This window comes from Echiichthys vipera (assembly GCF_963691815.1).
Source record: "Echiichthys vipera genome assembly, chromosome: 2".
Lineage (NCBI taxonomy): Eukaryota > Metazoa > Chordata > Actinopteri > Perciformes > Trachinidae > Echiichthys > Echiichthys vipera.
The window spans coordinates 28,775,632-28,800,405 of NC_139827.1; the positions used below are offsets into that span (position 1 = coordinate 28,775,632).

General features: G+C 42.0%; 1 protein-coding gene across 1 annotated transcript; it reads right to left on the reverse strand.

Moving 5' to 3' along the window:
• Positions 1-726: 726 nt before the first annotated feature.
• Positions 727-24,151, reverse strand: naa15b (N-alpha-acetyltransferase 15, NatA auxiliary subunit b). Its single transcript, XM_083924310.1, has 20 exons — positions 24,037-24,151; positions 16,275-16,359; positions 16,070-16,174; positions 14,448-14,605; positions 13,730-13,864; positions 13,067-13,220; positions 12,160-12,279; positions 11,970-12,065; positions 11,646-11,752; positions 11,342-11,414; positions 9,367-9,536; positions 9,111-9,263; positions 7,849-7,977; positions 7,486-7,699; positions 6,386-6,579; positions 6,155-6,263; positions 5,949-6,047; positions 5,578-5,721; positions 2,992-3,089; positions 727-2,209 (listed from the first exon to the last, which is right to left on the reverse strand). Exons 1-20 carry the CDS (start codon positions 24,088-24,090, stop codon positions 2,012-2,014), a joined length of 2,595 nt encoding a protein of 864 aa, XP_083780436.1. The 5' UTR covers positions 24,091-24,151; the 3' UTR covers positions 727-2,011.
• Between the last annotated feature and the right edge of the window lie 623 nt (positions 24,152-24,774).

Here is a 24,774-nt window from a genome sequence, read left to right on the forward strand (position 1 = left end):
AACTGCCAGAACAACAGGTGGATCTACTCCGTATGCCTGCGTATGCCCTCCACTACACCACTGCTCTCCACTCATGTTTCTGTCTGCAGGTCAGTGCCTCTGAATGATCTAAATACAGTTAGAGCACCTTAACTATCTCCTATAGTTTTTAATTTATGGGAAATCTTTTTGAAAATAATTACAATAATCGACCCTGACTTAAACCAACTACGGATTGGAGTTTTTCTTCATTTATTAATACATTATCCTGATTTTACCTAACAAATATGCAGTTGCTACATCTGAGGACGAAGTGTGTCCTCCTGTCTGACCTAAGGTGTCAACAGTGCTGGATGGTTTTCCATATGAACTGAAATCTTCATACACATATGTATTCATATAGCCGGAATAATTGTAACTGTAATCGGCAGAGAAACACATAAGCCTTAACTCTGTTGATCAGGGCAAAACACCATGGCACAACAATGTGTGTGGAAATATTCTAACACATTTAAAAAATGACACCACTGAACAGCATTTTTTAATATTCCATTTACTCCTGACAGTAGAATAAGCCACTGTAAACCTATAAGGCTGAAAACCGTGATAAACATTGTTTTTCATACCGCCCGACACCACTACACGTACAGATGAAAAGAACTCAATGGTTTTTCTTTCGTTTGGTTTTAATACAAAAATCCAGAGATATACATCGCCATCTCAGATTTCCTCGTTCACATTAGAACCCAAATTAGAGGAAAAAGGGGAAGAGTTTGGGGAGAAAAAAAAGAAGGGGGAACAGAAACAAATAAAACTTGGATGCTGAACTCTGACCTTAAGAGGAGCCGTTTAAATTAGCAGAGAGGAGCCCTCTGAATGTTTCTGCTGACTGTTGGAGTCCCTGTGCACATGCAGATAAAACCATTTCCAACAACAGCAACACCGCAAGTGACTGTCACTGCAACCCGATCTAGAAATAATTGTCGTTCATAGTTAGAGTTCAATTGCTCCATTATGGACAGGAAGGTGTCTATGGTATTGCTTTGATCCATCCAACTCTCTCAGAACTATGTAAAAATGTTAAGAGTAGAAGTGTATTTGAAATAGAGCACAACCTTTTACAGTTTTTAATCTGTGCTACAAGGTGCTCCATATTAACAGACAGAGGATTACATATTCCCAAGTTTAAGCAGGAACCGTGAGGGAAGCACAGTCTGACCGAAAAAACACACACGCAGAAACAAAACAAAAAAAAACTGTTCACATATGAGGCGACGTTCTTCGTGCTGTGCCTCGCAGAGATTGGGCCTTCCTCACTCACCCCACTGCACTGCCACACGGAGATCAGCGGTTTACTGGAGCGTTACAGCACATGCGCCTGTTGTTGCTGGTTTTCCTCGGTGTCTACGTCGGGGCCTCAGTAACTCTTCCTGCTCAGCTTCCTACAGATCTGTCAGAGATCAGATCCTCTCAGCTCAGTCTCCCGTCCCCCAGTGACAGCTGTGTCCTATTTTCATTTAAATTAGCTTTTTAAAATAAGGGGAACGCGGTACACGAAAGACGTGTCGGAACAGCACAGAGTCAAACTCGAGTGCTTGTTGTCACCGTTATTGACCATCTCCGAGGAATCCGACAGTCCGTGTCAGTCCGTCACAGTTTCTCCCGACAGCTTGCCAATAAGTATTATGTTCGTATTCAGCTTTGTTAAAAAAAGTAAAATGGCCATTCTCTTATCTTCCTCTCCCCCCCCTTCCCCTCCCACAAATATACATAACCGCACACATGCTCTCAGCACACACACACACACACACACACGCGCACACACACACACACACACACACACACAGTCCTGATTTTCACCATGTGGGAGAGAGCCAAGCCATGCCAGGACAGACCCGATTTAGCTGAGCCAAAGAACGATACACCCATTTTTCGCTTCCCGTGTCTGGCTCTACAAAATGGCTGCCAGGCGTACCACAAGGCTCCGTGCTCGGCTCAATTCCTTTTCTCGTCTGCCGTTGTTCTGTCGCGCTCACATCTCATTGGCTAGCTCTTCCGTTTCGGTGGAAACATCTCCGTTGGCGATCTTTGTGTTCTCCTCGTATCCCGGAGGTGTGAAAGCTAACGTGTAGGGGTAAAGCTTGTGACACTCTGCGCGGTACGACTCTGCACGCTCCTTACAGTCGCCCAGCAGGGTGCTCCGAAGACACTCCAGGACCTCCGTGCATATCTGAGGAGGACAGGGAAGAGAAAATAAAATGAGTGCGCTACACATCTACACAATTGTATTTCTTAAAAGTCAACCTTCATTCCAACTCAGATTCATTTACAGCTCATGGCGACTTAATACAACATACACTTTGGCTTGCGTTTGATATCTAGAGTTCGTAAAACGTTGTTTTGCACATTTCCGATCAGCCGTTAGCCTAGTTAGCACGCTTTATCTTTGCTCGTTTTCTGTATCACATGAACGTCCCGCCGAACACTGTTCAAAAATTGGTCAGTTCAAGTCAATAAGAAAAAAAAAAGAGGTTTGTTTATACTAACACTAAAGCCCCTTTCACACATGCACTGCTAACCTGAAATTACCTAGACATCAATGTTTATTCTTCAGGCTCCCTCGTACAAAGACAAAGGAAATGTCTCACTTCAGAGACAACGAGATTCACAAACTTCTGTTGGTAATCTGCAGGATCTGCCTCCTGCACGCTCTACCCAGGCACCAGCCCACATCTAAACCTAATGGAATGCTAGCAGTAACGCACATGGACAGTCTCCTGTTGTGTGCTGCATGTGTGAAAGGGAAACTCTGGACTATGCCCGGACGGAGGAGACGGTGTGGCTGTTGCTTAGATGTTTGCTTTATTTACATGTAATAAAGCCATCTAACAAGCCACGCACCATGCTGAGCATGTGCAAACTGTCAAATATTGTACCTTACTAACACTGATAGTGTGTATTCCAATTTTATACCAGACAGATGTCCCGTTGCATTAATCTGTGACTGCGTACCTGTATGGTTCTGTTGTTGAGGGACTCGTCTAGTGCCGTGGCCAGCTCTGCTGCTTTTGTTTCTGTCGAAGAGTCCAGATGCACCATCATCTTAGCAGCTGCAGGAGAGAGAAGTGTGACCGTGAGTCTGAGGTAAAGGGTGTGTTTGTAGCAAAGCTTTTAAAAACTAAAGGGACTTGGAAAACAAAAAGATTGTTTGTAACTATGTGAAACTAATCATAAATACAACAAGTGTTGGCTGAGTGATTTCAGGGTTGGGCAGAGGAATCTCGACAACGCACATTAGAGAAACAGGAAACAAAACTCAAGCTGGAAATATCAAAAGATCAATGGTACGACCTACAACAACCAGCTCCGGTCTGTGGAAAGGTTTTTCATTATCCCCAAGATTAAATCAAAGTTGTGCATGACATGACAGGCACGCTGGAGACTAGGGCTGTAGCAATACACTAATCTCATGATACGACACATATCGCGCCAACAATACGACTCGATACAATTTGATACGATACACTTTCATCATTTTCTGAAAGATTTTAAAAGGGACAGTGTGATTTTAGTGAGTTCTTGTGAATCAATTACACAATATCTGGCTCTGACTGGACAGCAGAGGTGGTAACAAGTCACTTTTTGCAAGTCCAAGTCAAGTCTCGTTTCTGAGGGAAGCCGCAAGTCCTAATCAGGTCCCTTATGGTTTTAATAAATAATACAATAGAGTTGAAGTGCAAATTACACAAAGTCCTAACTAATGAAACCTTATAGTCTAGTGCCTGTGAATGTTCTCATTCGTCCAGGTCATCGTTATCCTCAAAGCAATTTCAGTCAAAAACAACTGGACTGGTTGTTTGTCTAGGAAGACGTTTCACCTCTCATCCAAGAGGCTTCATCAGTTCATGAACGCATCTGACCAGGCTGGGACTGGTCCAACTAACTGGTGTGGAGATCCAGGTATTTAACCTCTCACAAGGCCGATGATGTCACTGACCCCCTTTGTGTTCCAAGTGCCCACGCCCGTCGTTAGAGTGACAGTCGTTGGTGGGCAGTTGGTTTCGACTTCGTTAGTGCTCTATTGAGTCTGAAAGACAGTCGTTGGGGTCACCCGGTCACATGGCCCGGGTGACCCCAACGACTGTCTTGGGGTTGGACCAGTCCCAGCCTGGTCAGATGCGTACATGAACTGATGAAGCCTCTTGGATGAGAGGTGAAACGTCTTCCTAGACAAACAACCAGTCCAGTTGTTTTTGACTGAAATTGCTTTGAGGATACTTATAGTCTAGTGTAAATAAACAAAGTCTGTGGCTCCCATTACCTGGAACTAAGTACAGAAACTTCAGGTCCTGCTCTCATTGGAGGATTTTAAGACATTTTATAATAATTTTGCAGAATATCTCTGCATTATATATTCATGATTATGCTCGATTATGCTTACTTATTTGAAACATTTTAATTGTTTTATGGTCATATAGTTTATATTGGCTGCTCATTCTGTTTGTCAGAAACGTCACTCGTGCTGCTGTCGGTCTCAGGACACTGAAAAAAGAGATGTTTAATGTAAACGAGCTCTTTCTGTGAAATAAATAAAAAACTCTCCAGCCTCTCAAATGCAGTGTAAAGGTTAAAGCTAATAACGCAGTAACATTAACGTTACGTGGTCAACAATATACCTGTAACGTAAATTTGCCTTTAGCTGATATTAATGAATGAATGAACCTGTATTTCTCGAGGTTTAACGTCGTTGGCCAGCAGATGGAGGCAGCACCGGCAAGAAAACACTTTTCAAAAATATGTAATTTAATGAACACCAATCTGAAAATCAACCTCTCACAAAGCTAACATTAGTAACAAGCGAACATTGATAGTTTATGTGGCTGAGCTTAACACAGACGTTGCATTCTGTGATTCTTTTGTTTTGGCTGTGACACAATGAAACTGCAGCAGCAGACCTGGGTGAAGTTAGTTCGAAGTTGGATATTTGGATAGACTTGAACCAGAGTTGGTCTGTTTCATATCCTACTTAAAACTAACTTCGCCCCTACAGCAGCAGCAGCAGCAGCAGCAGCAGCAGCAGGTGACTTGCTCTCTGTGTAATCTGCTCGTGCATCTCTATGGGAGAGATTGACTTTCTGCTTCTGATGTTAATGCTCCAAAAAGTACAGAAATCTAAAGATTGTGCACAGGTCTCGAATTCAAATCTTGAGTCCCCATCTCTGCGTGACAGACAGCTAGAAATGCTCTACAGCGACACCAGCTCTTCCTGCAAAGCGAATGGGGAGGAAATGGGCAGAGAGCAGAGTGCCAGGGGGATTTGAATGGGACTTAATGTATCTATACTTGTGGCCAAAAAATCAATACTTTCTGTGGAAACAAAATATCGATTTATATCGAAGAATCTATAAAATCCCACAGCCCTACTGGAGACTGTGTGGAAAGAGGAATGTGGACTACTGAAAAATGACACTGTTACAGATATTTAAGTTGCACCAGTACCTCGTTGACCTCACAAACTAAAAGTGACCCTATTCTTCAATAACACGTGTGTGTGTGTGTGTGTGTGTGTGTGTGTGTGAGAGAGAGAGTGAAGCCTACCAGCCAGTCGGTGTGGTATGGAGTTTGAGTGCTTGGTGAGGTAGGCCTGGTTGAAGCTCATGGCGTTGCTGTCTCCGAACAGCCGGGTGATCTCTTGCTTCAGCACCGTCCTGACCACCTCCGGCAGCTCCTTGCTCTCCGAGACTGAAAGAAGGGGAGGAGTCGAAGATGAGGGAGGGGTGTGAGCAGCGGTGGGAGGAATGTAGAAAGCAGGAGGAAGAACAAAGGGCAAGAGGAGGTATAAAATAGAAAGAATGGATGAATAACAGGAACAGAAAACATAAAAAAGGCATGTTATAGAAATGCAAAAGACATGAAACAAACATATGTCGTCAACAGCTGTGGTATTAGAGAGGAACCCTCTGTCGTACCTCCTTTAAAGAAGCGTACTAAACACTGGTGTAACCATGGGTGGTCTGGGTCAATGGCCAACGCTCTCTTCACTGATTGGAGCATCAACAGGTATTTTTCTGAAAAGAGAAGACGGATTGTGAATGTGTGTGAAGCAGAAATGAAAGGGGTAGCATCCACACTGTAAGAAAAGTCACTAAAGTATCGTTTAAATGTGCTCGCCTACCTTTCCTGAAGTAAATCTCAAAGGCCAGTAGGTGTGTGTCTATTTTGTCCTTGACCAGGTGCTTAAGAGGCATCAGGAACTTGACAGCTTCTTCCAGTGGATTTTCTACCTGTTAACAGGAAGTGACAGAGAGGGAACACAGATCACCTTAACGTTGCTATTCTATGCGTAGCTGTGTGAGCAGCGCCAACAACAATAGCAGTATCTATTCTGCAGTTTTCCGTCTCTAACCTTGACCAGCTTGTCAGGTATTAGCTCCTCCTTTGGCCCTCCAATCTCCTCGTCATCATCCTCCTTCTTCTTCTTCTGGTTCTTGAGCTGCTTCTCCTTCTCTGCGTTCTTCTTCTCCTCCTCCAGCTGGGCCTTCTTCTGGGCTCGCCGCTGCTTGTTCCTCAGCTTCTTCAGCTCTTTGTCCGAGAGGTTAGCTAGAGAAGAGGGCGGGCGTTAATGAGGGAAAAAATTTGGGCTGCAGCTATCAAATCTTTTTGTAATCGAGTATCCTACCAATTATTCCATCGATTAATCGAGTAATTGGATAAAAAAAAAAAAAGTTAGCATTACTAATATATTATTTCTGGAGTAGGTCTATTTGGTGTGGTAACAGAACAGGTGTGTATGTTGTAGGCAATACAACCACAATTTACCATGAATAAGTTTACTATTTAAAAAAAAAAAAAAGATTTATTTTGAAAATGAATTAGAGATAGATATTATCAGGAAGAGCGACTTGTTCTCTTCCTGTTTACTGTAACAACAAGCAACGTACAAAACACCACTGACACATTTACTCAAACAAAACTATAAAGAGTGATCAGGTAGGTAGCGGTATTTTTAACATTGTCATAAAAAACTAAACAGAGGCATTCACAAGGACAGCTACCGTTCTCTTCCTGTTTTTAACATCTGCAGTCACTACAGCAAACGCAGACACACTCAGCTGAAAGTGGCCAGTTAACGGGTCACTCGTTAAACCGAAACAGCAGCGCTCGGTAAAGTGCCGTTAACAACGGCATATTGTGGTATGCCAGTTCTAGTACGCCAGTTCTAGTTAACAGTGGACACACTGCACCTTTTTGGCCACTTTTTTAAGTTTGAAATGATCCCAACTTATTCTCTGCCTTTTCTGGGATGTAGTAGTGTGAATCCGCAAAAACGCACCTCCGCTGAGCAGGCCGCATAACGCGCAAGATAGGAATTAAACGAATCCTTAAGGATTCTTTGTAATCGAGTAACTCGATTTACTCCAGTAATTGTTTCAGCCCTAGACAAAACGCACAAATGCTTCTAAAATGTATTGTAAACCCAGCAGCGTAAATGGGACTGCCCCTCACCGGTGTCGGCCTGCAGCTCCTTGCTGTCGTCAGTCAGGGGATTGTCGTGGAGGCTCAGGTAGATCTGGATGGCGCTGACGGCAGCCTTGTAGTAGAAGGGATGCATCCGGAGCACGTCCTCCAGCTTCAGCAGGTCCACGTAAGAGCGTAGCGTCATCTTTCTCATGCAGTAGGTGTGGAAATCAAACTGATCGTCTGTGATCTCCACAAAATGCTGATGAGAGAGGGAGGCAAAGGAGGAAGATGTAAAAACAAAACAATCAAGGATGTGACCCATACATGAAACAGATTTCATGTGCATAGCTAAGGAGTCTCATGTAAACATGGAATACCAAGAACAATCCCTGATAATAAAGGGCTCACCCTTTCAATTTCGTGGCACTTCTTGAGGGCCTCCCCAAACTTGTTCATTGACTTGTAGGCGAGTGCACACTCCGTCTGGAACCACATACACTGCATTTCATTCAGGTTCTCCACTGCCGACGCTCCCTCCTGGATAAAGACAAAGCAAAAAACAAGCGCATGAGTACAGTAAATGAAAAAAAAGCATGCTGACAGATAATATTTCCACGTGTTTCTGCTGAGAGCACAACGAATGTCCCAGCAAACCGTTTCTATCTCAAAGTCTCAGAAGACACGACAAATTAATGAGATAGAGACACGTGTTTATTTCCTGGTTAGATGACACATCTGTCTCTATGTCACCAGTTAATTAAAAAAACAGTTAATCCGACTGACACCCTCTTCATTAAGAGCTTGCGTGCGGGAGCACTTCCACCCAACACGGAAAAAGGCAAATCAAATTACGAACTCTATCGTAACTTTTATTGTCCAGGATTTGCGTCCGTGCTACAACGTCCCGGCTCGGAGATATTTTACTGACACAGCGATCTGCTCACTTGACAAGGAGATGAAAATCGAAGTCATGAAAACCAAAGTCACTATACAAAGTTGGTAGGATAGCTTAAACATATGTGTTGCCATAGAATCTTATATCGCCGTAATTGCGCGTTTGATCACAGATGATTGGCAACTAGCGTTTCAGGTGCTCCTAATGAGAGCAGTGAATGAGAGCCACACGGCTACAAATATGTCTGAACTGTTTTGGATTCTCTATTATTTATTTGTCAATAAGGGCAGCTGATTATGTTGTTCAGAATATGCTGAAGTCTGTATTCACGAGGGCAGTATAGCATTTACTACAGTGCTGTGAGATGGGCTGCATGCTACTGTAGAAACAGGAGCAACATGCAAAGACGAATGTCACCACAGCTGAAAACGAGTTTCAGCGCGGTTGCACTGCAACCACACCAACTATGTGGTGAAGCTTGCATCCGTCGTTTATAGCGAGTTGGAGTGAAACGAGGGTGAGAGTACCGTTCCAGTCACCCGTTAGTAATGTGTGGCTTCACTGTGTTCATGTTCATTTCTAATGCAGTTGGTTCTGCAGGTTTGGAAGCTGTGCTGCCCTTTGGTACAATAAGGTTTGTATTTTAATCATTTTTAACAGTTCTATGTAGTTTTTACCTGCTGGAGATAGGGTTGGTTCCCAGCACCAACAGCTCGTCAGCTGTCAGTGAACTTCCCACGCACGCACAAGCACACGCACACACTGTTTTTCTCACCCGTGTGAACTTGGAGCACATTTCCTCGGCTTCTTTGACCATGCCAGCCTTCAGCATGTACTTGGCACACTTTGAGTTGATGAATCTGTCAGCTGTGTCCAGAGCCTGGGCCTCATCCATCCACTGAGCAGCCTCTTTGATGTTCCCAGCATGCTGCAGGAGGATGAAGGTCAACACGACAGTCATGACATCAGCACAGCAACACACTCACTTAGAGAGCCGTAAACAAGCGTACAAAATGTGTGGTGTATGTTACCTTGTAAATCTTGGCTTTGATAAGGAAGAGTTCGATGAGCGTAGGCGTGCTCTCAATGGCTGCGTTGATGTATTCTAGAGCCAGTGTCTGTTGGTCAATCATGTCGTAGTGCTGCGCCAGGAAGTACTGCACCCAGAGCAACGTGGTCGGTGGTTCCTCCTTACCGTCATCTGGGACAGTGAAATGAGGGATTGTGTAAGTATACGTCTTCAGGGTTGTAAACAAAGGACTGCAATAGTTAAGCTGGTAAGTGATAAACAGAAAAGTTTTAAAAGAAATCAAACCCATTTTTGATCCTTTTTAAATTCTGCATTTTTCTACAATAGACATTTCATTATTCACATTCAGTAAAAACCTTTCTTATTAGTTTACATTGTTAGGGGTGAAGTCTGCAATTCCCACAATGGATTCACAATCGATGCAACATGTAATTGACCGTTTAAATGATTTATTATCAATATCAGCTACACTGTTAAACGTGTTGGATTAAGTTACTTTTAAACTCCACATTTCCTACTGCCTACTTCACATTAAAACGATTCAACTGGCAAAACATTTATTGTGACGCAGTCAGAGGAAACGCAATGCATTTGTCATCAAGGTTAGCACTGGCCCCAGAGGTTTACATACAAAACTATACAATATCAGTAACTGCATTTTCTTCTCAGTGGATCTGATTTGAATATTGCAGGGAGTAATGGAATAACAAGGAGCAGTCACAGTGAGCTGTCGGTCCCCGTTCAGACCTGCCATTACTGTGTCTTGGAGGATTTGTCTACAAATGGACCGCTCTAAGGCTACGTTCACAGTGCAGGTCTTAATGCACAATTCAGATTTATTGCTCAAATACGATTTTTTTTGTTTGTTAACATTACATCTTTAAATGTGGCCTGTCTACGGATCGCTGTGTGAACAGCTCATGCTCCTGAAGTGACCCGCGTGTGCAGTTGATCATTGATGACGTCAAGCCACGACCATGTTTATGGAAGCGATCATGGCAACCGGACTTTATGCTAAAAACAGTGTGTGGTGGTAGCCGGCAAATTTGTGAGCAGGTGATATCACGAAGGAGGAAGAGGAGAAAGAAAATTCCTATTTTAATGATGGCTCTAGCGGCAACATCGGTACAGAGGAGTATTTGGATGGATATCTGTTCCTGGCTCCTGCCTGTGGCACACATTATTTGTTATTCATTTACAAAACAGCAGCCTCAATCTGAAGTGCCAGGACGCTTTTAATACGACTTTTGATGCACTGTCAGAAAAATCCAATACCTATCTGGTTCAGTATCACATTTGAAAGTGGCCTGCTTCTGATTTGAAAATGTCAGATTCAATGTGACTTGTGCAGTTTAAACTGTCAAAAGCAAATCAGATATGGATCACATATGAGCGAAAAAATTGGATTCAGGTCACTTGGAAGTGCAGTGTGAAGGTAGCCTAAGTGTGTCCGTTCACACCTGCTGTTAGAATGTGTCTTCACATGCGTCCTGAGTGACTACGTCTGATCGGGTCTCACTTCAACGCTTCATATGCAATTAAACACGTAGTAAACACGTCTAATACAGCAATTGAGGGCCCGTCCACACGAAGACACGTATCCTGTAACCGAACGACGTATCGTTTTGGCCGACCAAAGCCTGAAAACCGTATCTTTTGTAACCTGGTCCCAGAGTGGGAAGATTTGAAAACGCCAATGCCAGGCCTGAGCAGGACTAAAACAAGTCTGGACAGGTCTGAACAGGGCTGCAGAGCTTCACACCTCCAGCTCCTCACCCAGGTAACTTCACTGTACTCTGACGTTGAGGGAAACTACTTGCAATGTGTGGAGAATGAAATTGAATGACTTTAAGAAACCACTAACGACCCCCCCCCCCCCCCCCTTAAACTGTCCAATTCGATACACTGCACACTCAAAATGACAGTAGAGAGACACCAAACTCATAAGCATCTTGTTTTATACATTTTCTCCTCACCGTTCTGGTTGAACATTCTACAGCTTCTTAATGTGGTTTCATAGCTGACGACCAACTCCTCTATTATTGCCACCTGCAAAGAGAAAGAGGACAGAGTACATTACCTCACAGTGGTATAGAGTACGCATATGTGAGAGAATACCACAGAATAAGCTAAATCTGGTACACTGGAATCTTTCCCTCAGATTGACCTCCCTTCCCTCAGTGCATTATATAAGCTGGTTCAGAATGAAGTGAGGACAAAGTGTCATTGTGACTTAGATTCTGAGCAGTCATCTGACATGTCTCGCAGCAGTGCTGTCACCTTTTCTTTGTCGTTGTACAGTGATTTGAGGGTGGTGAAGACGGGCGGACAACCTTTACTGAAGTTCAGCCGCAGATATCTGTCCAGACACTCTCTGAACTTCTCACCTGCAGAGAAACACGGTGAGATGGAGAACATCAGAAAACTTAACTCTGCGTCTATCGCAGTTCATCATGGTCAAAAAATGAAAAGTGGAGTAAACACTGGGAACCCAAGTAGCATAAAAAAAATAAAATACAGCTACAAGCTTGCTCCTATAACATGGATGGAAATGTTGACTGAAGTCCCTGTTTTAGTTGAAAGGAGACATATTATTTGCCACACCAGAGAGGAAGTTCAGGGGCAGCCGGCGAGGAACCAGTCCTTTGGGAAACTTCTCCCAGGCGTCTTCATAGATCTTTTGCCTCTCTTCTACACTGCCTGAAGGAAATAGAAACAGAAACAGCAGTTTTGACAACTGTAGCTTGTACAATAAGTAAGTGACGATGATGCAAAAAAGGATAATGTGTCATACCTGGCTTTAGGGCATTTTCCAAGCCGCGGTAATAGGACCAGTTCTCGGGGTTCCTCTCCTGAAGACGGCGGTAGACCTCTGTTGCCTCATCCAGGCGCTCCAACTTCAACAGTAACTCTCCTACAGAAACATGAGAGAAGAGCATTGGTGACAAAATACAAAGACAGAGTCAAAAATTGCTCAAATTCAGCAACAACTTGAAGTTCAAACATTTGCCACGTCACTTCTGACATTCTCTTAGTGAAATGCAGCAGGTACAAAGCAAATAGAGAGCAAAGCGCCACCTGCTCTGCTGAGCATTCAAATCCCACAACATGAACAAACATCGCTGTGCCTTTTTGTCCACAGTCTGAAATAAAGAGTGGGTGGAAATATGCCTACATTGTACATTTTTAAAAGGTTAACTCATCAAATTTCCTATCAGGTTTCAGGGTGGGCAGAACACACTGCTGAAGGGGTTGGATGTTTTTTGTCATCATCTACTAGGGAACACCGATACGTTGTTTTAAGGGACTATACAGATTTTTTGTAATCCAGGAGACCTATTACTGACATTTGGAACTAATATACATTTTCAGTAAAAATGAAAATCTTATTGGAGAAGAGAACTTTTCATTATCAAAAAAGAAAAGGAAATGGATTGTGCTGTGGCCGGGAGTGAGAAACTGAGGGAGGCTACAGAGCGGTGACTACAGACAGAGAGAGGCTGCTGCACCAGAGCCAAAGTAGCACATTCTTAAATGTTCCTGTATTTATTATATTGACAATCACATAAAACAATAAAAAAAATAATTGACCCCCTAATATCTACTATTGTAGGTTTATTATAGCAGTTCTGTATTTAATAGTATACACATGTTTTGGATGCAGTGTGACATTGACACAAGTATGGAGCACAGTGACCCACCTCGTGTCTCCTCCACAGCCAGTTTGTCACAGATCTGCTTCTCGTAGTTGGACAGATGCTCCAGGGCCTCCTTGTACAGGCCTGCTTCCCTCAGCACCTGGTTCTGGTACAGCAGGAGCTCGCTGTATTCGTAGTCCACTTTGTCTGGAGACGTCTGGACAAACAAATAGGTGTTGGTGAAATCAACATTTCTTACAAGCAACAGTGGAAAACTACTGGGTGGACTTCATCTGCATCTATGTTCAGGAAACTCCTGTGAAGTTACCGAGTCACACAAGCTTGCTGTGTTACAGAGATGGCACAAAGACAGGAAGCAGACCGGTCTTATCAGGAGCCAGCCAGAGAGAGGGAGAACGTGAGAGCTCTATTGTGGTTGTGACCAGTCTACAGATGACACCCATATTTAAATGTGTTGAGGAAGGACTGACTGGCTTAAAGCACGCAATGTAACTCCGATGCATCAATCACCAAGTCAGACATGACAAGAGTGTGTAATCCTGTTACTCATCTTACACTGCAGAGTGTTAAACAGCATCTGCAATACACAAAATATGTTATCTTCGTTGCTCTCAGTTCCGATAATAACACCATGTCTCACCTCATGTAAGAATGAGAAGGCGAGACTCCGTATAAAACAAATGAAAAGCTGCCATTGGTTCTAACCTGTTGTGTTTTCCTGAACTCCTCAACGATCTTTGCAGCCATTTCGTAGTCTTCCAGGAGGTGATAGGCGATGGCGTAGCCGATCCAGGAGGCCCGCTGTGCTGGACGCAGCTGCAACAGCTGGTACCGTGTCTCCTACAGAAGGACATATGCAGACAGACGTTCACTTAGCTTACCATGGGAAACAAGGATTTATAATGCCATGTGCAGCTCGGGAGATAAACTAGGAGGGCAGCACAAAGTGGAGAAGAGAAATTCTGCTGATTCATGGTATTGCCACCAGGTTGTTAAGCGGGCTCAGGGACAAGAAACAAACAAAAAAAAAACACCACCTAATAACTGACTCAGGTCCCCTCCCTTTCCCTCTGGCATCCATATTTTTATTCTTTTCAACCAGACTTTCATCTTGCCACTTCATACCTCTCACTAAATAAGCATCTCAATCCCAGGCAGTCCCATGAGAGCTGTTCTACATTTTGACGCCCGACTGCAACCTGATATCTGCTGATATGCTCTGTCCTCTCCAAATCAGTGCCATACTGGACGAGGCAGTGTGACAGATGGGAGTGTGTGTTCCAGAAACTCCTATTCCCACAAATTATTGAGAGCTGACCGTGAGTGGGGCAGGATGACGGAAAATGGGCCCTCATTATGATAATCTAAGATGTATCTAGAATAACTATTTAACAAGATAGAAAGCATCCACTTAAGTACTCACCCTGTAGCCCTCCAGGTCTCGCATCTGGATCTGCAGCAGGGACAGGTCTCGGAGGATCTGCAGGTTGTCCTTGTCCCACTTCAGAGCGTTGCGGTAACACTTGATGGCCTCATCATATTTCTTATCCGAGCGCTGCAGTAGGCCGTATACATGCCAACCTGGGACGCACATGGAGTTAAGGAACAATCTCCATTCTATCTAATGTTATCAAACCCTTTTTAAAACGATATATGTACAAAATTGCAGAGATGTTTTCCTTACTGCCATCAGTGGGCTCCAATGAGCCTCTCCTGGTTAGAAGGGACAACTGATTTAATTGCTCTACGTATCGGTCACTTAAAGGTCCGTGTGTGTTACGTGTTTGTGTAACGGTGCTGACGACATTGTCTTCTTACTGTGCTTACATATTGTTCCTGTCTTATCTGTCACTCTGTTGCTATTTATCCACTTACACGTTGATATGGAGAGACATCTCGTCACAGTTTGGAGCCCTGTGTGTGCTCCAAGATTCTGCAGAGGAGTAGAAAGAGTCACCAGTCAAAGACTCTTTACTAGCTTTGGGAGTATGATGCATGTGCAGGAAAATCTGGTCTGCTCTATCGGAAGCAGCGGAGCTCCAGTTCAACTGCGCATGTGTCACACCCCCCAAAGCATCGCCATCTTTGATTGGTGTCCTTGCCTCTTTCCATAGCCTTGGCCTCTACAACAACATTTTTGAATGCATACTTCTTGAAGAAGTCACATTCTTTCAACAATTTCAATGCAACAATAGGAAAAACTGCTCATGCCATTGATTTAATCTAGCGGGTGTAAACCTTAATACAGTACAGTACATACACTTGAAAACAGAATGTGTTGAACATAACTCTCACTGCTGACTAGGTTTTAAAATAGGGCTGCAACTAACTAACTCATTCTCATTATTATCTCCATGAATCGATTGAATCTTTAGTCTATAAATAGGTCAGAAAATAATGAAAAAGATCTACAGTGTATCACAATTTCCTAGAGCCACAACTGATGAACTAAATGACCAAAGTCACCAACTATAAATGAGATGATTTGTTATAATGTGCCTGATCTTTAAAACAAAACACTTTGTGACACAACATAGATCCCTCAAAGTGTACACTAAATAAACAAGACACATTTTTGCCGCAGGCTCTCCAGATAAAAAATGTCTGGTGAAGCTAAAAACGATTGCAGTGCGTTGTCTGCTCGGAGATATGTTGACTTTAGGCTTAGGCTGCTCAGCACTTATCTGGTGGAAAAGTGCACAGATTTCCCTCAGGCCTGGGAGTCACAGGGTGAGAGAGAGCAATAGAGAGGATGTGCTGACTACACTTCTCAGAACAATGTGTATCATCTCAAGGTTTTACCAAAGACACACCAGCTCAAGGTCTTAAGTCCCCAGACTTAAGTTATGTTCTTGCACCATTTTTAAAGTTTAAAAGTCGATGATTTTCAGGACCTTTTTAAGACATTATTACCTTAATTTCCTTGATTTTATTTTAATCATTTTTAAGGAGCTGCAAAAACCCTGAGTGACAGCAGATTAACCCAGAGCGTGACTGTTACATCACTAACCCACAAATGATGTGCCACGACATGAATAAGGATACAGACGTGGCTCCTGAGGTCATTGCGCAGGCCTCTTCTCACCAGGTCGTAGGCCTCCTCCTTCTTCCCCAGACAGTTCAGGGTCAATCCCTTCATCGCAAGGGTCTCTGCAGGGAGACAACGGCCCCGCAGACAATAAATAATACAGTGCATATTGCCCATTGACAGAATTTCATCCATCTTTCCATTTGTATCTCTGCTGCTTACCTCCATGCTCTGCAAACTTGGGGTTGGACAGAATCTGTTTGCAAAACTTGAGTCCATTTCTGTACTGCTTGTGTTCGTAACATCGCTGTCAAAAGGAGGAGAGAGAAACCTAATTTAGCCAAGAGAACAACAGCGAGATTTCAGAGAGAGACAGCAAGAAAAAACACACACTAAGCAGCACACTTTTGGTAAAGTACCTTTAGAACCATACGTAACCCGTACAGACCCGTATCCAAACACCAGATCTGTTTTGCATTTCCACTGAAGAGTAGACAAAACTAACCCGCGTTCCAATCCGGGAAGGCAGCTTTAGAGACTGATTGGGAAAGGGCAGGCACCTTTCAAACACAACTGGCAGGTGACTGGATGAACCATCTGTCAATTCTTGCCGAAGTCAATCAGGAAAAGAGAGAAAACATCTTTTCCATCAAGAAAAGCCTTCAGTGATGCTTTTGTAGCGTCTAAGCTAACCTCTTTAAGAGCTGCCATCCAATACCATTGTCGATTTAATAAACTGTACACCTCACTGTGTGGATTAGACTAAAGTTATCAGGCTTAACTTAAACATTACTTCCATAACTTTGTAAAACAAATGTAACAGATTAAAACAGATACAAATGTACTGAATTGTTATTTATTTATTAATTTGTTATTAAAGTAAAGAATTGTGAACCAGCTTAAACTTCTGAAAATTAAAATTAAATGTAACAGCTGAACAGTAATGAAACTTTTTTGTAAATATCTAGTTTGCACTAGATATCCAAAATAGGAATTCAAAATAAAAAAAGCAACTAAACCTGATAAAGTAACTTCAATAACAATGTGCTGCCCCTTTAAAAGTGTTTGGACAGTGCAGGGCTGTTTGTCCACTCAGACTTGCCGTAGTTGTTGTGATGTTAAGGCAAAGCTGTGGTTTTAAAACTGCTGTTGATTCATGTGAAAAAACATGGCATTTTCAATGTTAAGTTAGCATTAATGCTAATTGTCATTTTTCTGCACTATTAATAAAAGAAAATCGTAACATGAGCTATTGTTGCAGTTGTGAACACATTATAATTTGTACAATTGTATCTTTATTTCTGTTTATTCCCGTTCACTAAACTGGGTGAAATATCTCCATACAGCTGAGTCTTTGCTCGCTCCATGTTGTTGCTGGTGTTGGCTGTTGGCTGCACACGCGCCACTCACAAAACTATAGATATGATGATATTCTTTAAAAAACATGTAAATTCCTAACTACTGTAGGAACACAGGCAACGTCATAGTTTCTTTGTTTTTAATTCAATTCAATTGCTTTTGTTATTTGAACAAATATAAATGTTCCGTTTAACTTTTACAAAGAAAAGTAACTGTGCACTGTTGCAGTTTATACCTCAGAAATAATCATTCTTAAACTTGAAGAAGAGAATAGCCTATTTATTTGTAGACTGTATCACTTTTTGTTAAAAACATCATATTGTGAACTCAGTATCGTGTTGCTAATCCCATGGTGAGTTGAGTCAGTGTATCCTTCCATCCCTACTGATCAGTCTGTTAAACTGTGTTTAATAACAGGCTTCTGGTCCAGCTGCAGTATTGTTATCGTTGTTACTGTTGTTGTTGTCAGGCACCTGGCCTGGTTATAGATTGTCCAAACAAACACAATAATAAAGCAGAAGAAAAGGTCTGTCATTTCCGCCATGGTGCCAAAAAGTAATTTTTATGTCCAATAAAAAAGTATTACTGCAGATCAAAGGGACTGGGTGGCTTTAATGTGTCCCACATGTGTCCCACATAAATATATACAAGTATAGCCTAATAGATCTCCTTAATCAAATAAATGTCAGCCCCCTCATGCTATTAACCTCAAATTGGATCCTGATTATTTAGTTCCAAGAAACATTGAAGTTTATGCTTTTATTGATTCAGATAAAAAGCAGTTCACATATCTGTTGTCAGTCTGCACAGGGGAGAGGTCAGAGCCCCTGCCGCTCAAATGGTCTCCGTACGGCCCTGCACCAAACATTGCTACCTGGTCTGTTGGAAACACTATTGGATCAGAGCCTCCCTAGCTTTAACTACCTTAAAAAGGACAAGGAACCATGAAGTCTTGGTAAGACAGTAAATTTAAGAGTTCTGGGCATGAATTCAGAGTGGGTCGTGGTTGTTCATCAGCGATGATATTATTACAACAGCAGAGCATTATCAGACAAAGTACTACAGAATAATTACCCCAAACCATCCACATTAACATTTACCAGCCCTGCTTAAATGTTGAATCTGACTTTCTTTTTTTCTTTTACTAAGACTCACACATTATTACACCACCTTAAAAGAATTATCCGCTTTTGGCCCAGGCGTTATATTTAGTATGCAGTTGCACAATCAACACTACATCCCCTCTCTTTTTAAGCTGATCACTGTTTGTGTAAGTGATAAGAAGAGTTAAGCGGGCAGATGGCACTTTGCTGTCCCACCGTGGACCTCACTAATGGGGAAAAAAGATGACGTCAAACTCACACATGGGTGCCAAGGTTGGTTATGAAATTATAAGTAATTCACTGTTGAACTAGGTGGGGTTTTTTGTCCTGTCAGTTGCTGCTTCATCTACATACTGTATTCTAGAAAAACTGCATAAAAGGACAATGAGACACAAAATTAATTATAATTTTATGCACCACTTTGAATTGCTTAAAGAGTCATTTATTCATGGTAAATTGCGAGTGTATTGCCTCAAACACACACACATCTCGTCTCTCTCTTTCTCTCTCCCCCTCACGCACACACAGGCACACTCAAACAAACACACACAGCCACCCCTGTTAAGCTACCACACCAAATAGGTCTACCCCAGACATGTTTTCTTTTTGCAATATAACACAAATTATAATACATTTTTACGCAAAATTATAATTTTTTTTATCCGATTACTCAATTAATCACAGGAATAATTGGTAGAATACTCGATTACAAAAAGATTCGATAGCTCCAGCCCTATAAATATCCCTGTATGTGAAGTTAAGTCATGCTAGTGTTTATTTTGTGACAAGTGAACTTTTTTCACTGTCAGAGTTGCACGGGGCAGTCAGGGGTAAAGCTAACTGTTTGACTGTCCGATGTGGTTCACACATCTCTGTATGACAACACAACATTGACACTGGAGACGTTAACTTTACCATAACATGCGCTGGTGTTTACAAGTATGATCAACAACACAACAACGCCAAGAACCTTAAATTGGCCAAAGAATAACAAACATGCTCCATGTCCTGTGACAAATCTTTTTTTTAAATAGCTGCATAATCATTTAATTGTTGTTTTTTTAGGTTTAAGCGTTTTAATTTATAAAAAGAAATAATTTTATGTTCCACATTCTGTCATCTAATATTCGATTCTATTCTTTTACTTGTTACAGAACTAGGGAAAATGGTTGGTCCAGCTAACACTTTTATTGTCCTGATACTTTCCATAATCAATGTAATGACGTGCAATGCACAGTCTCAGCTTTGCCTTGGGTCTTTCTTTTTCCCACTACTGAAAAAACTAACAGAACACTGAGCCCCTGCAAAAAGCTACACTAGAAGGTTTTACATCATGCTACACAGCACACAAGACAAGACAGTGTCTACAGTGTAAGAACTAGTTCAAAAAGTCACATGCATTATGCAAGTATACAGATGCTAGTACACACACACTGTAATACACATTTAATTTAAATTTAGCAACATTAACACCACCAGCTGTGCTTATCCAGCATGTTCTCTGCCTCATCCAAAATAACTCGGCCTGAGCTGCAGCGAGTGCAAACAATAGATTTAGGGGAAACATTTTCCAAAGTACCGATGCCACATTCCTATCATTGAGGCTCTTAAGAAGGATTATCATCATTGTGGATTATTCTGTCGTTTAGTTTCTCAATTAATCGATTATGTTCACATTAGTGAAGAAGAGCAACTGAAGATGAAGATGCAAAACTGTATTACAACTTTTGATGCTGTACCAGGGTGTCAACCAGGGTCTGAAATTAACCTTTTCACTGCCAACCACTACAGCAGGAAAGTATTTTTTCTGTCTGCCACTCAGAAATGTTATGTGCCTAAATGAAAGAAGGACATTTAGATCGTTCAGATTAACTCAGTTGCAAGCTACCGTAACTTAACATTTCGCTGCGTCTTTAGCTCCATGCAACTACTTTGGACACGCACAAGTAGGCGGGAGTCCCTGTCAATCAAAGTGAATCAGGTTCTAATGCCAACAGCGTTGTTTTTATACAGCAGTTGTGAGCGAATGTGTAACGTCAGCTTTATTAAATCATACCCTAACACTACTGAACATGACTTTCATGCCAAAGGGATGAATGGCCTGAGGATTTGACACACCACTGCCCACAATTTACTTGCATTTGGCGGGTGCCAATGTCAGACACTTAATTTCTTTAGAAGGCAGTTTAGTTAAAATGTGGTTCCTGCTCAGTGGGGCCGTACGCATTCATAAGCTTTTCAGACTCTTCTTTGTTATGCAGCACCCACCCTCACAGCAAGAGGGTTCCTGGTTCGAATCCCGGCTGGGGCCCTTCTGTGTGGAGTTTGCATGTTCTCCCTGTGGGTTCTCCTATGTATATTTTCGACAGGCACAAACACTTAAAGGAAACATGTTGTTTATGCGTTTCTTTTAATGACAGCAGTCAATAATTGAACAATTATTTGAACTGTACATTTAACTAAACATCCATACATTTCTTTAGGAAACACAGATGTTTTGTCTGCTTTTCAGGTGGTTGACGTGACATATTTTCAGTCGCGTGCTTTCTGTCCGCTGATTGGAGTGTGTCCACTTGTGGGTGGGCGCACGTGTCTGTCTGTGTATGTGCGCAACGGGACTGAACTCCACTGTGCGCGATACAGAGGATAATCGTAAACACTTAACCATGCAAAGACAGAAATGACATACCATCGTATAAATTAGGCTATTTAGTTTGTTTAATAAAAGGACATGGTATAGACCTGTTCTATAGGAAAGGTATCCTTAAATGACTTTTGCTGTTATCTGGTGCTGTTGGGGATATGACCCTTGAAACTGGTTAGTGAGATGTGATTGTGGCCACTAGAGAGCTCTGGTCAGAGAACACAGACATTAGTTGATTTAAGTCCTTTACTCCCAGAGTAATAGCAAATGCAAGTAGTACAGAGGATAAACTTGTTTCTGAAATAAAACACAAATAAACAAATGCATGAATGAATATATGAGTTATAACCACCATGCAGCATTATATAAGCATCTGAGGACTAAATTAAATCTGCATCTTCTCTGCATCAGTATTAAACACAAAAGGTAGCCTAATAATGTCCCCTCTTATAATGTTATAAAATCACATAACCACGTCGCCTGGACATTCACAGGAATACAAGGGATCTATAGGAGCTAGCCAGTTATAGTATCACTTTGTGCAACTTGTTTAATTACTGAAACGCGCCCCTAATATAATGGTAGGGGAAACACTGCATGCTAAACAATAGTTTAGAAAGGTCTTGGCACCAAACACTACTCGCACATCTAGACGGTCCTGGATAAATCTCTAAACAGCAGACTCAGTTCCACTCTACTGAACCAGTAACACAGCATGTTGAGCACTGAACCTAAATTAACGTCAGGGGCCCTTTGGTGTGGGCCTGTCGCTACAGGTATCCGTGCAATGAAATATTCTTTTTTTTTTATTTTACCGCCCTCTGTCTGCAACATCGATTTGACATTTGCAAACTCAAATTTAGCCCAAAAGTAATCATGTCAGAACAAAGCGTTGATGAAAATCACTATTTTAATGAGATTAATGGTGCAACATCCAACTTTAGGTGAAGCTAACGGCAAGGAAAAGTGTTCCTCCTTACCACAGCTGAATAACATTGAAACTCAACAAGCTCCAGAACCATGCACAAGTTGGAGACCTGCCAGCTTCTAATAATGCATTTGGGCACTCAGTGTGGGAAAGCAAAAATAAATAGGGGTGTGGTCTACTTCTGACTACAGCCAGAGAGAAAAGTGCTTCAAATCTCATATCATGACCCAGGTTCCCCACTGCAGAAAGGGTAATCTCAGTAATTTTTTCCCTGGAGTTTCTCATTCACAAAACAATTTCGACCAGACGAAATGCTTTCAGATCTCAAAGGACAAGGACAGGTCACCTCACTTTATTAACGGCCAGTGTTGGACAAAGATGTGTAGCTGAAAAAAAAGTTTGACATTAAACTCTCAGCGTAGATGTTAATGCTGAAATTAAGACTACCAGACCATACTCGAGTATTGTTGTGAAGGCTTTGGAACTTTCTGTTCCTGAATTATTGTCCAACACAAAAAAAATCCCAATCCCAGCTGTAATAAACTAAGTTAAACTATGTCTTGCCCAAATTCTTAACTGTGTTCCACAGAAAAGTTACCGTGATCTAAGTTTTCTTAATGGTTAACTCTGCAATGAAGAGCAAGATCAGAATACACAATTCCAGTCCAACATATTAAACAGTGTGGCCCAATAACAGTTCGATGATATGCAATACCCCGTCTAGGGTATGTAGCAAATACAGGCTCTAACTTTTCAAGATCAAGTGCAGGTCACAGGTCTGTTTTTCCTCCCAGAGTGAATGAATGCCCTCTGCCAATGTGCTGATAAGCAGCCACCAACTCCCGGTAGAGCCCCTGCCTTTCAAAACAATGAAGGTTATACTCCACACAGTTTCCTGGAAAAGTATGTCGCTTGGCGTCCATGCAGAGATGTTTAACAACAGTGACAACAAATAAGCACGGTAGAAGAGAAGGAAAACTATAAAAGAACTGTCAATTATTCTGTAACAATTAAAAGTAGACTTCATCCACCTGTCCAACAGCTCCTCTGACACACATACAAGTGTGGAGATAGCAAACAAATAGCGCAGTAACTCATGTGTTAGAGAGGGATGGAGGGATGGATGAGGGGTGGGTAGCTGCCAGAGCACAGCAGGCCTGAAGCAGCCACAGATCTGCTGACACAGTCACACCGGTCCTTCCCTGCTTCCTCACGTTTAACACAAACACCACCAATTTGACCTAACCCTGTCTAAACCCGTGATGGTAATATGTGCAGGCGGGGGTCCCACACAGGCGGGTTAAGACTAACAATTACCCAAAGTCTGCTAAACCATGATATCTAACGCTGGTTAGCTGATGTTAGCCGAATATTATGAGCTAACGTCAGATGCCCAGTCAGTGGGCTGAGCTCGCTTAGCTTGTTAGCTGTTTAACTTGTCCCACGTCTGAAACAAAACAAAACAAAAACACAGACATACTCTGTAAAAACACCTGCTGTGCATTCACATAACAACAAACTAAACAAAAACCGTTATAAGCGCGAACTCAACAGCAGACACAACCGTTACACCGGCTAACATTTGAGGTAGCTGTTAGCCATCGTGAGTTATCGGTTGTTGTATTATAGAAGTGAGGCCTATTGCAGCTAACTAACTTTTAACAACAAAATCAACGTGATTTCAACCGTACCGTATTTTAATCACCACGAAGAGGTCTGTCAAAATCACAACAAAGTCAAGAACAACCATTTTGGCCTCACGCACGGTGACAGCGCATGTCAGGGCCGGGCTAACGTTAGCATGTCCATTCAATGAAGCCATGTTGCTAACACACTAGAGCTGACGCTAGCAGCCGCAGAGCTAACAGCTACACTGACACAAGATAAATCCAGTCAGTTATCTTATTTGACGACACTTGTCGTTGTGTAACTCTTTAACCATTAACTCACCAGAATCCTCTTGAAGAGCGCGTTCTCTTTCGGCGGTAGAGTAATAGTCGGCATCGTTGCAGTTGAGATCAGTTCCCCCCTCGACCTCGGCACATGTAGCTAAAGTTAGCCCAGGTAGTCCAGACAAGTAGAGTGGAGTGGAGGGGAGGGATGGCCCGGGCTCGCCTGCTTCAGCTCCGCTCGATTGCTCCGTCTTCTCTCCACTTCCTCCTCACATGGTGACGGACGCTCCAACACCTTTCAAAATGGCCGCGGCTTTTTTATTAATTCGTTTTTTTGAATTGAAAAGGAATTGGAAGATTGCTTCTCCACACACGTGTATTTCCTCTGAATTTCCAGTTTAAGGAGTGTAACAGCTAGGCCACAGGTAGACCTACATATCACATACATTTGTTTTTTTACTTTATTTGCATATTTTCACAACTATCATAATACAAAGATTGTAGAACAATTCAACATAATACATGACAATAAACAATGGTATATCTGTCATTTCTTCTTTTAATAAACGTTACAATCTTAAATTATAATGACATAACATACTTTTACATAGGAAAAGAGACTACTTAAATACACAATAAAATAAGAAGGCAGAAAATAAATAAAGCATAAATGGATACATACAAAGAAGTTAACTTAAAAAGTGGACTATATTATAACATTTTCTTTGAAAAATGTAATATATCAGCGGTATAAGCGCATTTGTCATTATAAATAATTTGGATATACTCAAAATAA

Excerpts from the sequence above, each read along its gene's own strand:
- naa15b (XM_083924310.1), bottom strand. The coding sequence starts at position 24,090 with ATGCCGACTATTACTCTACCGCCGAAAGAGAACGCGCTCTTCAAGAGG. Across the intron at positions 7,978-9,110 it reads TGTGCTCCAAGTTCACACGG|GAGGGAGCGTCGGCAGTGGA; the intron begins GTGAGAAAAACA and ends GTCTTTATCCAG. Across the intron at positions 6,264-6,385 it reads TACCTGACAAGCTGGTCAAG|GTAGAAAATCCACTGGAAGA; the intron begins GTTAGAGACGGA and ends TCCTGTTAACAG.